At 44.8% G+C, this 17,011-nt stretch overlaps 1 protein-coding gene across 2 annotated transcripts in view; it reads left to right on the top strand.

Annotated features, from left to right (window-relative positions):
• The window catches only part of AFG3L2 (AFG3 like matrix AAA peptidase subunit 2), a 66,697-nt gene that overhangs the window by 46,501 nt on the left and 3,185 nt on the right, over nucleotides 1-17,011 (top strand). For both annotated transcript variants that reach the window (XM_063451582.1, XM_063451581.1), the window contains 2 exons: nucleotides 3,861-3,976; nucleotides 16,567-16,767. In XM_063451582.1, the coding sequence (XP_063307652.1) occupies nucleotides 3,861-3,976; nucleotides 16,567-16,767 (317 nt within the window). The remainder of the gene's footprint in view (nucleotides 1-3,860; nucleotides 3,977-16,566; nucleotides 16,768-17,011) is intronic.

The raw sequence follows: 17,011 nt of genomic DNA, 5'->3' as shown, positions 1-17,011 counted from the left end.
GAGAAGACTGAAGGGGCCGGGTACATGCTGGAGCCGCCGGGCCGGGTGGCAGCCTCGCCGGTCCGGCGGCACTCCTGTCAGGCTGTCAGTAACGCTGAGGACGGAAGGAGGGGAGGAGCATGTCTCTCTCACATGCTCCTTTGCGGTTCCCACATCCTGTGCTGGGAATTGTGGGAACCGCAAAGGAGCATGTGAGAGAGACATGCTCCTCCCCTCCTTCCGTCCTCAGCGTTACTGACAGCCTGACAGGAGTGCCGCCGGACCGGCGAGGCTGCCACCCGGCCCGGCGGCTCCAGCATGTACCCGGCCCCTTCAGTGTGCCACCGGACCGGCCACCCGGTGGCACTTACATGCACAGATGCCGAGGCCGCGGTGGGGCAATCCGGCCCTGCCGCCGGGCCCCCTGATGGCGGCTCTGGCGGCGGGCCCCCCTCCCAGCCGGGCCCTCGGACCATGTCCGAAGTGCCCGACTGGTCAGTCCGCCCCTGCTCATATATACATATTCCGGCACTTATGTATACACGACTGCAAGGCTATGTAACCATACCCCTCAGTCATGTATAAACGATTGGCATAATTGCCAATTAAATTTGTTTATTGCAAATTAAGTTAGTTTGCATATTATGCCATAACTACAGTCAGAGAGATCATAATGCGGCGGCACAGGGAGCCGCTACACTGCAAGCCTCTGAACGATGAATACAGAGACTAGCTCTCTGTATCCAGCGCTGCAAGCTCGTCCTTAAATACAACAACAGCACCTTATTCACACAATGCAACCCCTATTTTTAACTTTAGGTGTTAGTGGGGGCCTCAAGTTTGAGTTTCGCCTAAGGCCTCACAAAGTCTAGAGCCGCCACTGTATAGCGCTGAAGGGAAACTAAGCTAGTATTACAAAATTTGTATTCCTAGCACTATAGTGCCCCCTTGCTTGCGCCCCCACAGCGCAGAAAGTATTAAAAACCCTTAATTCACTTACCTAAATACAGTGCTGATGGCTCTCAGCGCTGGGTCAAGCTTCGCATCCGCTCCTCTTCCCGCTGATGGGGAGTTAATGCTCATGCGAGCAGAGTGCCATGATCGTATTAAGACATCCCCATAAGAAAGCATTGAATAAAAGTGATGACATTTAGCGTCAGGTGACCAAAAGTCACCTAACAACCCAGAAGCGCATTTCGTGGCTGTCTGGCAGATAGCCACTATAGGTGGAGTTAAACCTGTAATGTAATTATTGCATTGTCTGAATAACTGCAATAATTACAATTTTTAACCTGACAGGAACAGTGCACCCTAGACCACCTCAATGAGCTGAAGTGCTCTGGGTGACTATAGTGTCCCTTTAAGGTTAAAAATTAAACTGGTGCAGCTAGCAATAATGTACAAGTGTTCAATCTAGAAAAGTACTCTTTTCAAGTATCATTCTGTTTGTTGAAATGTTTTCTTGACCTTATTTATTGTGTTTTCATCTAATCCAGTGGTTCCCATACCAGTCTTCATGGTCCACCAACAATCCAGGATTTATGTATTTACTTTTTTATTTAATTTTTAAAAAAAATTGTAAATATCATTTTTTTTTTTTTTTTTTTAAAGAGATTTTTTTAGTTTTCAAATACTTAGATGAAACCAAGGCAAGACTCACAGGTCTCCAACAGTCTGAATATGTTTTGTGTAACCATGAAATACCCAGATCTCTTTAAGAAGGCCAAGGCATTTAAGACCATCAGGTCTCAGTAATATGTGAGGCAGAGCATAAATATACTACTAGTAGAGAGACCATACAAAGGCAAACTGTGTGCTTCATGTGTGGTTGTCCAGTAGCAGCACAGGGTTACTAGGGCATCCCCCTTGGCAGAGATGGAAGTGTGAGGTTGTAGTGTTGGCAAGATAAAGCCTCAGGACCTATGTTAACTGCCTGGGCACTACATCTCCTGCCAGTGAAGTCCATAGAGAGGAGGAGGGGGTAGCAAGAGGGGGAAGAAATACAGTTGAGGAAATATGGATAAAGCAGAAAGAGGAGAGAAGTATTTCCTTTTTTTTATTCCAATGGAGATACTGGCAAAACCTGAACTGTTGGAGGGTCATGAGGACTGGTTTGAGAACCACTAATCTAACCAATCAAATCTGGACGGTATGTTTTACATTGTATTCCTTCAGAGTTAAGGAGCTCTGCCACTTAAGAAGACGCAGCAGTGTAAACAGTAGTCCTGCTTGACAGCCCACAGATTTTTAGTCCTACTTGACAGCCCACAGATTTTTGGTTCTTATATATAATTTTTCCTTTAGGTGTAAGCAGATACATAGAGTAACATGCCACAAGGTGGCTTATTTTTGACAGGAACATCCAGGACCAAAATCTATTGGTTTCCATTTTTATTGTCCAGCACTACCTTTTAGTGTTGCCTAGCATGAGTGTCCTGGAGAATCATTAACGAAAAAAAGATACATTTTCACTTTTATTTAAATATCATTATTTATTTTCAATCAAGCAAACTTTTTTGACACTCTTCTTTTATAATGGATGTCCCTAGTGACACAAGCAACAGCCATTTTATTGAATCTTTGGTATTAAATTTTCTATTTTTCACTTCTGAGGAAGGAGCTAAAGGGAGTGGATGCAGACACAGGAGCTCCGTGTAGAGCTGTCCTAGAAACTGCCTTGAAAGATCTTTCTGAGCCCCCTAAAGCTTTCACCCCAACAGTTGTCAGTAGGCACTCCCTGCCACCATTGGGATTGTTCTTTACAAGCACACTATTGTCCTGCTCTATACTGGATAAAAGGAATGTGGCGAAGACACGGCATTACACCTAGAAGCACAACTTTGTCCTGGTGTGGCGCACTCTCTATTGCTACACTCCCCGTATGCCTCTCTCCCAGAGGAAGCATGTGAAAATCCTTTACTAGCATTCATTAAAACGTGGAGATTGGTGAGACGGCTCCTAGGACTCCAATGGCAATAAATCAGATTTATTCCCTTCTTATGTAATCCTCAGACCTTTATCACTGCTTTTGGGGATGTGTGGGGATTGAAAAAACTCTAGAGATAAGTTGAAAATGATATAAAGAGACTAACGAGTAAATTCATATTTCTCCAATTGCAACATTGGGGCTAACAAAGGAATCAAGAAGCAAGGCACATTTTTAATTTGATCCATGTGATCCTGGCTGCTGCACGTAAAAGTATATTGCATCAGTAGATCTGCCCCCATCCCCCACACCCCATGTATTCTTGCTTAAAAACAAATCTTCCATTCCTATTCCATATGGACTAGATAGAAGCCCTTTTAAATAAAAATACATTGCGGAAAATATTCTTTCTCACCTGGCAACCTTATATCAACTCATTAGACAGATCTATCCAGTCCAAATGAAACCCACTTTTGAATGTAAAGATTGGTACTTTACTAGGGATTAAAACAGGCAAAACCCACCATAATATAATACAAATCGTTTTAAACTGGCACCCCAAATTTGTTTTCCCTGACGTTGCGTCAACTTTATTGCTTCAAGGCTGCAGATTTCATCCTTCACACATGATTGGTAAAAGAGAGCATGCTTAGTTCAGTTTTGATTTAATGTTATGTTGTTTTTAAAGTCTTTTTATTATTTTAAATTTCTCCAAAAATGTCATTGTGAGAGCTTCAACCTGCTAATTATTTTTCCCTGACTCATGACAATGAAAGAGCCAAAATATTCAATTTTATACCATAGGAAGAGGAAGAGCATTTGGCAAGATCTCCTGTATTTGTAAAGGAAAGCCCAAAGGAATCATTTTTGCATTTTGTCATTTCCAGGCTCCTCGTTGGCATTTGCATTTTTGGATTGTCATTAAAAAATAAATGTGATGCTTGCATTTCTGTAGGTTTGGAAAAGAAAACTCAGGTCCTACAACCAGAAGAAAAGAGGACAGTGGCTTTCCATGAAGCTGGTCATGCAGTAGCAGGATGGTTCTTGGAACATGCAGATCCTCTCTTGAAGGTAAAATGATCTTGAGGCAAAACATATCTGAATAGAATGTTAATATACTCCTACCAACCAGACTCAGGATTCCTGTTCCACAGCTATCGTGTTTTAAACTTCTAATCTCACACATGGCATGCTAAATATGCATAGTATGGATACAGGTAGTAGAAAATGAGTAGCAAGAGTTGCTGTGTTCATAGCCGTATAATAGCCATGCACTAATACGTGTTATTTTATGACCTAGTTTGCGGTTTGAAGTATGAACTATGTTTTTGCCCTATCGGATGATCTGTTTGGCTATCTTATATGGTTAGAGGTTTCTTTGTGAGATCTTGAGCAACAAAAATGTGCAAAATGGTCACATATTCTTTGAAAGGGCTCTGTGTACTTCTACTGTCTGAGTTCCTGTGACACCCTAATACAATGCAGAACATGTACAGTGGGTTTTATTTTCAGGTTTTTTTTTCTCTAAATGTACAGACATGGTGATAAATAATAAGAGCACACATTTTAGATGTGCAATTAAACAATAGAAAAGCTGTATCTATTATACCTATTGTAGTTGTACATGTTACACCTTAAGCAGAGCCTGGGTCCCAAACAGAACATTAGCTCTCAGGACTAACAGCTACCAAAACAAGCTACAGCCTTAACCCCTTAACGCCGTTAAGGGCTTTAAAGCCGTTGCGGCGGCATAGAACGCCGTAACGGCTTGCAGCCCCAGGAGGTACTGTGTACTCACCTCCGCCGCGATCCTCTTCTGGGGGGCTGCCTGAGAGCCCAGGCAGCCCCCCTCCAGCAAATGAGCGATCACATGGCCCCCTATAGCTGGCTATGGATCTGCCAGCAGGGGGACTGTCTAAAATATTAGACAGTCCTCCTGCTGGTAGGTAGTGTTAAAAAAAAATATATTAAAATGTTATAAAATAAATTAAATGCCTTTTTATATGTATATATATATTATATACATATTATATATATATAATGTCATACGTAATGTATTTTAATATTAATATTAGTATATATATTGGTATTCAAATACACTTAGAATGACGTTACATATATAATGTATATATATTATATATATAATAGATCTACATATATATATATATATATACGTATAATTACAATAATAAATAAATACAATAATTAAATAAATAAAATATTGAATCAAAATTTAAAATAAATTATATATTCATATGTAATTTCATTCTAACTGTATTTTGTTATTAATATATATATATATATATATAGGAAACAGAATACACTTAGAATGACATTCTATATCTATCTATATATAAAATACAAATAACCGCAAATATATAAAGAGATAAATACATATAATTACATAAGATTACATTAGTATACACGTAGAATTTATATACCTATAAATGCATATATATTAAAATTCTACGTGTATATTTAAGTAATTTTTTAACATAATTGTCATTTCATTAATTAAAATTTGATTGACATGCCTGACAACACAGGGAGAAAGTGCAGAGAATTTAATTCGCAAGCACTATATTTGACCCTGTAACTCTCCAAGACACCATAAAACCTGTATATAGGGGGTACTGTTTTACTCGGGAGACTTCGCTGAATTCAAATATTAGTGTTTAAAACTGGTAAATTGTATTACAACGATGATATTTTAAGTAAAGGTGACGGTTTTTGCATTTTTTACAAACAAACTGCACTTTTATGGACTATATTATTGTTGTAATATGTTTTACTGTTTTAAAACACTAATATTTGTGTTTAGTGAAGTCTCCCGAGAATAACAGTACCCCCCATGTACAGTTTTTATGGTGTTTTGGAAAGTTAGAGAGTCACATATAAGGCTCGCATTTCATTTTTTTGACATTGAAATTTGCCAGATTAGTTATGTTGCCTTTGAGACCGTATGGTAGCCCAGGAATAAGAATTACCCCCATGATGGCATACCATTTGCAAAAGTAGACAACCCAAGGTATTGAACGTGGGGTATGTCCAGTAATTTTTAGTAGCCACTTAGTCACAAACACTGGCCAAATATTAGTTTTTTGCCTTTTTCACACAAAAACAAATATGAACGCTAACTTTGGCCAGTGTTTGTGACTAAGTGGCTACTAAAAAAGACTAAACATACCCCACATTCAATACCTTGGGTTGTCTACTTTTTCAAATGGTATGCCACTATGGGGGTAATTCTCATTCCTGGGCTACCACACCGTCTCAAAGGTAACATTACTAATCTGGCAAATTTCAATTTGAAAATGGAACGTTCTATATTTGACCCTGTAACTTTCCAAAACACCATAAAACCTGTTCATGGGGGGTACTGTTGTACTCGTGAGACATCGCTGATTACAAATATGTGCATTTTGTTGCAGTAAAACCTAACAGTATTATGACATTTACAGCTAAAATGTGAGGCGGAAGTACAAATTTAAAAAAAAAGTAAAAATTCTCACAATTTTTTTTTATTTTATTCATAATAAATTGTTTCATATACAAATATTTTTTTTTTTTTTGTAAATATATTTTTATTGTCATTTTTATATTCATTGTGAGACTCTCAGGTCTCTATAGCTGTAACATATTCAACATTCAAGTCGAGACTCGCAGGTCTCTTTAAGAGTGGTAGAAACGAAGCACAACATGTGCTATAACATGTAGAGAATATAGGTTGGAATTGGAGCACGCAGGCCCCCAACAGTGGTGGACACGCAGGTCCTAGATCATGTGAACCGTGGCTAGGCTTTTAATATAACTTTCGAGTGTCCCTCTTGGTTTGGCTACGTATGAGGTCGCCACTGGTAGTTGTCATGATGCTTAGATTCAGTATGTATGTGGCTTCGGTTCATTGGATGAGGGGGTTGGGTAACCATGTGTGCTTAACAATCTCTAAGTCACCGTAGGTGAGCATTATGCGTCTATGTGACTGCCAAAGCCTCTGTAGAGTAATCATACGTGTCTCCGTGCCGTCGGGGCATTTGCCTGCAACCTGAATGGGGGATGTGGGAGATGTTAAAGGGGGGGGGGAAGTGGGGGGGTAGGGGGGGATCCTGAAGGGGGAAGGGGTATGGGCACTTTGGTAGGTTGGGTAGGTGGGGTGGTGGGGTCAGTCCGTCCCGTCGTGTGAGTCTCCTGCTTCCAGGTGAGTGGTGAAGTCTGTCTGCATGGTGGATATAATCCAGTGTGTCCAGGTCTCCATGTATTTTACAGTGGTGTTAGTAGCTCCCGAGTGGAGTTCTTATATAGCCCTGAGGTCCTCCATTTAGTTGAACCATGTTCTTAGGGGAGGGGGTCTGTCCTGTCTCCAATATTGTGGGATGATTTGCTTTGCTACATTGAGGATCCTAATGGTCAGGGATTTTTTATATCTAGATCTGGGTGTTGTCGTGTGGTGTAACAGCATTGCCGCTGGATCCAGCGGTGGTGGTGCGTCTGATAGCCTCGACAAGATGGCGTGGATACCCTTCCAGAATGGTTTAATCTTACGACAGTCCCACCATAAATGTAGTGTGGTGCCTGTAGCCTCTCCACATCTCCAGCACAGGTCGGAGTGTGAGGGGTCTATGGCATGTAGTCTGTGTGGGGTGCGATACCAGTGGCTCAACAGTTTAAATGCCGTCTCTTGCGTCTTTGAGAAGGTGGAACAGTGGTGTGTTAGATAGCAAATTTTGTCCCATTCCGTCTCAGTAAATGTCTTCCCCAGGATCGTTTCCCATGTTCCCTTAAAGGCAGGAGTCTCGGTCGGGGTCTCTCTCTGTAGCAGTGAGTACAAGATAGATATGCTGTGGGGAAGGGGGTCTGGATGGATACAATGATCCTCGAAGGTGGTCGGTTCCCTAGCGTGGTTCTGTCCTCCGGGCAGTGAGTCAATGTAGTTCGAAAGTTGTTTGTATTTGAAGGTTTGCATGAATGTAGGGTGCGTACGTTCCGTCAGTTGTGTGAGTGTCTTTCGTCCGTTATGTGTGTATATGTGGTGTAGTCTGGGGATTGGTTTGTGGATGAGGTCCCTGAAGGCCTTCGGATCTAGACCTGGTGGGAAGTCCCGGTCATGGATGAGTGGTAGTAAGGGTGAGGGGTGTCGGGTGAGGCCATGTACCCGGGACGCTCTATGCCATACCCGTAGGGTATGTTGTGCCAACGAGGAGCATCCCCGTCCCAGGCCGCCTCCGGAGCACCATGGTAGGGTCGACACTGGCCCTGCTATCTCTGTCTCTTCCACTGTTTTCCATAGTTTGTGGACGTTGGTCTTGGTCCAGTCTAAGACTCTCCGTAGGTGTCCTGCAGTGTAATATAGATAGAAGTCGGGGATGGCCAACCCCCCCCTCTCCTTAGGTAGAGTGAGGGCCTGGTATTTGAGGCGTGGGCGTTTCCCGTTCCATATATAGGCACTTGTCAACGTGCGTAAGGCAGTGAAAAATCTTTTAGGGATTGTTATAGGGAGTGTCTGGAATAAGTAAAGTAATCGTGGGAGGAGGTTCATTTTAATTACCTGAACCCTTCCCAGCCACGAAATATGTGGGTGGGACCACTCGACTAGTTCTCTCTTGAATGTGTTCAACATAGGGGTGAAGTTTTCTTTGTATATGTCTTCTTTCTGTCTGGTTAGCCATGTACCCAGGTAGCGTATTTTGTGTTCTGCCCATTGGAATGGGAAGCTAGGGCGGATGGGGGAGGTTCTGTTGTTGGGTAGGTCTACATTCAGTATGTGGGATTTGGAGTAATTTATTTTGAGGTTGGAAATGTGTCCGAATGTCTTGAAGGCTTGCAGTATATTGGGGAGAGAGATCTCCGGTTTCGTGACATAAAAGAGGAGGTCGTCCGCGTAGGCGGCTACTTTGTGATGTGTGTCTCCTGTGTGTATGCCCGTTATGTCGTGGTGTTCCCTGATGGCTATCATAAAGGGTTCAAGGGCAAGGACGAAGAGCAGCGGGGAAAGTGGGCAACCCTGACGGGTGCCGTTGTGTATCAGAAACTCGTCCGTCAGTGCCCCGTTCACTATGACGTGTGCATCTTCGCCATCAACTTAATGTCGCAATTGATGAGGGAGATGGGCCTGTAGTTCCCGCAGTGCTCCGCGTCCCTGCCCTCCTTTGGGATGATAGTTATGTGTGCTGTCAACGCCTGTTTGGGGAAATGGTGACCTTCTCTAATTGCGTTAAAGGAGGCCAGCATAGGTTGGTACAATTTGTCTGCGAAGTGCTTATAGTAGCAGAGGGGCAGGCCGTCAGGGCCCGGACTCTTGCCAGGTTTAGTTCCTTTAATCACCCCCGACAGCTCCTCAATAGAGAAGGGTTCATCAAGCTGGTCTGCTACCTGTTGATCTAGTGTGGGTAGTTTGTGGGTCAGTAGGTATTGTCGGATGGAGTCTTTTAGGTGGGCGGCCGCTGTCTCCGACGTCGGTCGGGGAAGCGAGTAGAGTTCTGAGTAGTAGGTTCTTATCGTTTGCATGATTTCGGACGGTAGGCGGCACGTCACTCCCTGTTTGTCTCTTATTTTATTGATGTATGTCATTTGGCGTCGTTTCGCCAGCATTCTGGCTAAGAGCTTGCCACTCTTATTTCCGTGTAGAGAAAAAAAGGCCCTATGCCTGAGGGCTTCTCTATGATGTTTGGATTGGATCAGGGAGGTCAGGTCTCGTCGCAGTTGTAGGAGTCGTGTGTGGTGGGCTGGGGATTGTTTTTGTTTGTGGAGCGTGTCGTGTTTGTGTATGTCCGCTATGAGTTCTGTGATTCGGGTTTCCCGTTGTTTCTTGAGTTCTGCCCCCTTTTGTATGAAGTGTCCCCGTATGACGCTTTTGTGTGCTTCCCATCTGATTGTCGGTGAGGTGTCCTCTGGTGCATTGTCCTGAAAGTATTCGGACAAAACTTTACTAAAGTGTGTGGTCATGTCTTGGCGTGATAGCAGGTATTCGTTTAGTCTCCATTTGGTTATTGCGGGTCTAAGAAGCGGGGATCGGAGGGTGATAAGGACTGGGGCGTGGTCCGACCAGGTCGCTACTCCTATCTTCGTGTCTCGTATTAAGGAGAGGTGATAGTGTGTGGTGAGAAAGTAGTCTATGCGAGTGTATGTCCGGTGGGGGTGGGAGTAGAATGTGTAGTCCCGTTCGTCTGGGTGGTGTGCTCTCCAGCAGTCAATAAGTCTGTGTCTATTCAGTAGGGAGTTTATTGCTCTAAGGTGTTGTCTGGGGAGGTGGGAGGTGCCCGTGGAGCTGTCCCAGGTTGGGTCCATGGCAATGTTCAAGTCGCCCCCTATTATGAGGACCCCCTCTGCGAAAGCGTGAAGTTTCCGCAAAGTTCTTTTAAGGTAGCGGTGATGTTTGTTGTTCGGTGCGTATAAAGTGGCAAAGGTGTAAAGGTGGTCGGACACTGTGCCTTTTACAAAGAGGTATCTCCCTTCCCGGTCGGTCATGCTTGCCTTCTCAACAAACGGTATTTTCTTATTAAACAGTATCGCCACCCCCCTGGATTTCCCTTCGTGGAAGTCACTGTAGTACCCTGTTGGGAAGTGATGGTTGGTCAGCTTGGGCCTGTCCCCTTCCCTAAAGTGGGTCTCCTGTATCATGACTATGGATGCTTTCTGCGAGTGGAAGTCCCTCAGTGCCCCTGACCTTTTCTCCGGTTTGTTAAGCCCTTTGGCATTTATGGAGAGGACAGTGAGGTCGCACGGTAGTAGTGATCCGTCGGTCATCGTGGAGTGTGCACACTTATCTGTGTTGGGTCCAGTCGGTGTGCGTCGTAGGTCAGTCGAGTCGTCCGGTAGGGGAAGGAAAGGAGGGAGGGGGGAGGGGGGGGGGGGACAGGTACGGGGCAGGAAGGGGATGGGAATCCGGGTGGGGGAACTATGTACAGTGAACTATTCAGTCACTCGGTGGTGGCTGTTTAAGGGTCGAGCGTCGGGGGACAAGGAGTGGTGGGGTCCACCAGTGGTCCACCAAGTCCCGTCCACCTATCTGTGGGCGCTCTATTCCTATTGGGGAAAGCGGAGGAGGTCGAGGGTTTCCGTACGAGTCCCGTCCAGGACTCCCGGGGTTGTGTGGCCTCCCGTGCCCTCACACCCTGGGCTCTCGTGCGCCGGGCCTCGTCTGGAACCTCCGACTCCCCTGTGGCTTTAAGTGTGGGGGGTGGGTGGGTGTTTGTTTCATCCTCGTCCTAAACTCGTACTGGCCGAAGGCCCTTAGTGAGTAGGGTTTGTTTCGTCGGGCGTTAGGTTTTGGTGTGGCGTGTAGCCCGGTGGGGAAGTCAGTGAGCAACAACAAATAATAACATTTCAAATGAACATATTAAACAAGTATTTTGAGCAATTTATCTACCAGAGAAAAGAGAAAAGTCCCGCTTCCCCACTCCTCGGAATTGGTCTCGACCTTCCCATGCTAGTTTACGGCTATAAGTTCCTTTATGTTCCCTGATACTGTGTGGGGGTTAGGATACTAAGCGACTCTCTTGGTGCGAGTGGGAGGGGGTACCCTATCCGTAACATCAGTGGTTGTCGGGGGTGGGTTCAGATTCCAAGTTTGCGTTCCTTTGTATCTTGCGCCCATCCCTAGGTTGAGGTAGGCCCTATATTCGTCCTCCACCCTCTGGTTTTAGTGCTGAGTCATCTTCCCTGTTGCTATCTAGGAGGGGGGTCGTGCCCCAGGTGAACCGCACCAGCATCGGCCTCCGCCACTGCTCCCCCACCGGTTCCTTACAGGGCGGTATCTACCTCCGCGGTACGGTCCAGCCAGGAAACGCCCCCCCTCGCCCCTCCGCTAGGGGGTTCTCAAAGGTCGACTTGGGTCGTGGGTCTGGTCTAGGGAGTATTGATGATGGGCCGGTTAGAATTTGCTCGGATGTGAGCTACCTGTCTCTCAAGGAGTTGTTCCTGTGGCGGGGTCCCAGGCTGCCCCGTGGCATTTTACTCCCCTCTCTCTCATCACATCCCCCCCCCCCTGTTACTTGTTGTAATGAGTCGAGTGGAGTCTATTGAAACAAAAGGAAAAGTCTCGTGTGTGATGCATGGGTGATCACAGTCTCTGAGTTCATGAAGCGTATTAAATACTTGCGGTTGGAATCAGAGGTAGTAATGTCTCTCGGCTTAAGAGGTTGCTCCTGATTGGCGTATGGTCTGGGCTCTGGATCTCCGCTGCCTGCGGGGTTGTGAGACCGTTCCGGGGTGGAAGGAGTAGAATGACATCGGGTCTGGCCATGTGAGCTGAATAGGTGGTAGTTGCAGTTCAGTAGTCAGGTCTGCTAGGTCTTCTGGGGTTTTCACCACAAATAGGCCGCTGGGAGTGGAAGCTTGTAATCCTGAAGGATAAGTCCATCGGTAACGTATTTTGTTACATAGTTAGATAGCTGAAAAGAGACTTGCGTCCATCAAGTTCAGCCTTCCTCACACCTGTTTTTTGCTGTTGATCCAAAAGAAAAAAAAAAAAACCCAGTTTGAAGCACAATTTTGCAACAAGCTAGGACAAAAAATTCCTTCTTGACCCCAGAATGGCAGTCAGATTTATCCTTGAATCAAGCAGTTATTACCCTACATTGAAAGATTATATCCTTGAATATTCTGTCTTTGCAAGTATGCATCTAGTAGCTGTTTGAACATCTGTATGGACTCTGATAAAACCACTTCTTCAGGCAGAGAATTCCACATCCTGATTGTTCTTACAGTAAAAAAACCTTTCCTTTGCCTTAGACGAAATCTTCTTTCTTCCAGTCTAAACGCATGGCCTCGTGTCCTATGTAAAGTCCGGTTTGTGAATAGATTTCCACACAATGGTTTGTATTGGCCCCGAATATATTTGTATAATGTTATCATATCCCCTCTCAGGCGACGTTTTTCTAAACTAAATAGGTTTAAATTTGTTAACCTTTCTTCATAGCTGATATGTTCCATTCCTTTTATTAATTTTGTAGCCCGCCTCTGCACTTTTTCTAGTGCCATGATATCCTTCTTTAGAACAGGTGCCCAAAATTGCACAGCATATTCAATATGTGGTCTTACCAGTGATTTATAGAGAGGCAAAATTATATTCTCGTCCCGAGAATGAATGCCCTTTTTCATGCATGACAATACCTTACTGGCCTTGGCCACTGCTGATTGACATTGCACATTGTTGCATAGTTTGTTGTCTATAACAATTCCCAAGTCCTTTTCGTGTGTTGTTATCCCTAATTCGCTTCCATTAAGGGTATACGTTGCTTGTGTATTCTTTACGCCGAAGTGCATAACTTTGCATTTTTCAACATTAAATTTCATCTGCCATTTGAGTGCCCAGTCCTCCAGTCTATCTAAATCCTTCTGCAGCAAAGTAATATCTTGCTCACATTGTATTATTTTACAAAGTTTTGTGTCATCTGCAAACACTGAAACATGACTTTCAATGCTGTCTTCAAGATCATTTATAAAAATGTTAAATAGAAGGGGTCCCAGAACAGACCCCTGAGGGACACCACTTGCCACCTCTGTCCAGCTTGAAAATTTACCATTAACGACAACTCTTTGTATTCTGTTTTTAAGCCAATGTTCTACCCAAGAACAAGCATTTTCATCGAGACCGATTTCCTTGAGTTTGAACACTAATCTTTTGTGTGGAACTGTATCAAATGCCTTGGCAAAATCCAAATAGATCACATCCACTGCAACACCCTGATCTATACTTCTACTTACTTCTTCGTAGAACGCAATCAAGTTAGTTTGACATGACCTGTGCTTCATAAAACCGTGCTGATTTTTGCTGATAACCATATTCTTCTCAAGGAATTCTTGAATATTATCCCTTAATAACCTTTCAAATATTTTACCAGCCACAGAAGTTAAGCTCACAGGTCTATAATTTCCAGGCAAGGATTTTGAACCCTTTTTGAATATAGGAACCACATCTGCCTTCCTCCAATCCTCCGGAACACTTCCTGTTAGATTGTAGGACACGAGTCAGGGGTTTAAGTGTTCTTCTGTAAGCCAATGTTGCTGGTGACAGGTCGGGGTACAGTTGTAGGGGTGTCTCGGGCCTGTCTCAGGATGTCCTCCTTTAATTGGTAGCTTGCTAGGCAGCAGATTGTGTCTCTGGGAGGGGACTCCGGGGGGCCCCTGGGTCTCAGGGCCCTGTGTGCCCGCACAAATTCGATGTGCGTGGTTTCAGGCCGTCCGAGGAGCCTGTTAAATAGACCCGTGAGCGTTGCGCGGATCGGAGTGTTCTGGTCCAAGTCTTCCGGAATCCCCCTAATCCGGATATTTTGCCTGCGTCCCCTATTGTCCAGGTCTTCGAGGTGCAGGGCCATCTGGCGTAGTTGTGCCTCATGTACCCTTAGGGTATTCGTAGTGGCGTTTTGTGTGGCAGACAGATGATCGCTGTCCGCTTCCAGCTGGGATACTTTTTGTTGCAGGCCCTGTAGTTCTTCTCGGAGGGAATGGAGCTCTGCCGTGATGGAGTTTCGGAGCTCAGAGTTCGCCTCCTTGAGGTCTGCCTTGGTGGGTAGTGCCCGGATTAGAGTCACCCAGTCCGGTGTGTTCTCCGGGTGGGGGTTGATGTCGGGGGATTCCGTGCAGGGCTCTGTGTTCGGGGAGTGAGGGCGCGAGGCCCACGAGGCTCCGGAATCCGTCGAGGCCTGTGAAGCCAGGTCCGCCGGGGTTTTCAGGTATTTGTGCAATGTGGACGCCGGGGTGCCCTTGGATGTGTCTGCGGGCTTACCAGCATGTGATGAGCGGTGTGTTTTGCCCATTTTGTAATTGTAGGGAGTGGATGGACGAGGATTCGTGATAAGCCTGCGGGGAGCTCTCAGGTTAAGCTGCCATTCCTCTCGGCCTCCAAGCCACGCCCCCCATATACAAATATTTTATATGAAATGAAAGCCCTGTTTCTCCTGAACAAAATTATATTTAAGTGTGGGTGCATTTAATATGAAAGAGGTGAATTACGGTTGAACAGACATATAGCGCAAATTCCAGTTTTTGTTTATGTTTTGTTTTGATCAGAACGTGTACTATTGACTCCGTCCTGAAGGGGTTAAGCAGAAGTAGGAATACCTGCAGCACTTATTTTATTCTTCTATTTCTTAGTTTCTATTTTTACTTCTCTCCCCTACGATATTACTGCTTAATTGTTGACTTTGTACATTCTGTGCTCAAAACTTGTTTTGATTGTTTATTTGGTTAAAATTGTGTTAATAGTAGTGTCAATTTATGTCCACCATTTATGTCCAAACCCTATTTTTGTTAGTTTAGAGTACACACATACACACACACGACACATACACATACACACACACGACACATACACACATACACACATACACATACACATACACACACACGACACACACATACATACACGATACATACACACACACGACACACACAACACATACACACATACACGATACATACACACATACACACATACACGACACATACATACACACACACACGACACATACATACACACACACACGACACATACATACACACATACATACATACACACACACACACACACACATACACAGACACACATATATACAGACACACAAGACATACATACAAAGACACACACACACACACAAGACATACATACAAAGACACACACACACACACATTATATTTAAGTCACCCTCCTGTTTCCTACCTTTTAGATTCAGGAGGGTGACTTTCCCTGGGGTCCAGTGGTGGCTCAGGTGGATGGGAGTCAAAGTTCCCACTCTGACTCCCTGGTGTTCCTCCCGCGCGGCTCTCAGGGTTAGCTGGGAGGAGTGACCGGGGAATCACTTCCTCCCAGCTCTGGGATGTCATCACAGGGGGCCCGGTCGCGCTGTTAAAGCGCCCAGCGCTGACCGGGCCCCCTCACAATCCACATCCATCGGGTGGCCCTGACAGCCTGGGCCACCCGGTGGACCCCTCCATATGCGGCCCCGGCGGTATGCCGCGCGGGCAGGGGCCGCAAATTGTCACGGCGGTACCCAGTCGCAGGGGTACCACCGGCCCGCCCGCCCGGTCGTCAGGTCGTCAAAACCTGGAAATCCCTACCGCCCACCTGAAATCCTAAAACGCCCACTAGTGGGCGGTAGGGACCAGGTTGACGACCCATGGTGTAGACTATAGTCAATCTTTATTAACCCTTTGGCTTGAGCTTTTAAATTCCTTCGTTTGACCTGTGTATATGCAGCATTTCCAGCAAGCCCTTCCTTTATCTGGAAACTTCCTAAAAAGTGTGTTGTCTGGACACACTTGTTCCAGACCACTGAAATTTCCCTCTGTGTACCCCAAGAAGGTGAAAATTCTGTATAGCTTAATAACTTTTCACCTACACATTTGCTTGTAATTTGGCTTGAACAATGTAGGAATGAAATATTATGCCAATAAATTTTAAGCATAACTTGGTGCACATTGGGGCTGTTGAGGCATCAAAACATGTTGGGTGCAATGTGTAAGTTACAGTTAACCCCCATTTATTTGCTTTGTTACCAGAACTGTTCGACTGGGGCAATGGTCAAGAATCGGGATGTTCTAAATAGCACTTACATTTTCCAATGTATATTGTAAAAACATATTGGTTTGTATTTTTGGGATAACTAGTCGTGATATGGAACATGTGAACATTTCTGTAATTAAATTTGATGTTGTATTTCCAGGTTTCCATCATCCCACGGGGGAAGGGACTTGGTTATGCACAGTACCTGCCTAGGGAGCAATATCTGTACACTAAAGAGCAGCTTCTGGATAGAATGTGCATGACACTGGGAGGACGGGTCTCGGAGCAGATATTCTTTGGGAAAATTACAACTGGTGCACAAGATGATCTGAAGAAAGTAACACAAAGTGCTTATGCCCAGGTATGTACTTTAATGTATTTCCATACACAAATAAAGCAAAACCGGTTTGAGTCTGCTTTTCTAATTTTAAGGTTGATTGGTGTATTACTGGGTATCATTGATTTTAATGAACTCACAGGTTGAACCATGCCAACATATGCATAACAGTGCAGCCCTTCTGGTTTTAGAAAAAAAATTTGTACCTTTTGCCCATGTATTTCATTGTGATCTGATCATCTGATATTGATCGCTTTTTTGGAGGTAA

Source organism: Pelobates fuscus, chromosome 4 (assembly GCF_036172605.1).
Source record: "Pelobates fuscus isolate aPelFus1 chromosome 4, aPelFus1.pri, whole genome shotgun sequence".
In the NCBI taxonomy this organism is placed as follows: domain Eukaryota; kingdom Metazoa; phylum Chordata; class Amphibia; order Anura; family Pelobatidae; genus Pelobates; species Pelobates fuscus.
The sequence above is the reverse complement of the archived record's forward strand: the minus strand, read 5'-3'. Positions and strand labels throughout refer to the sequence as shown.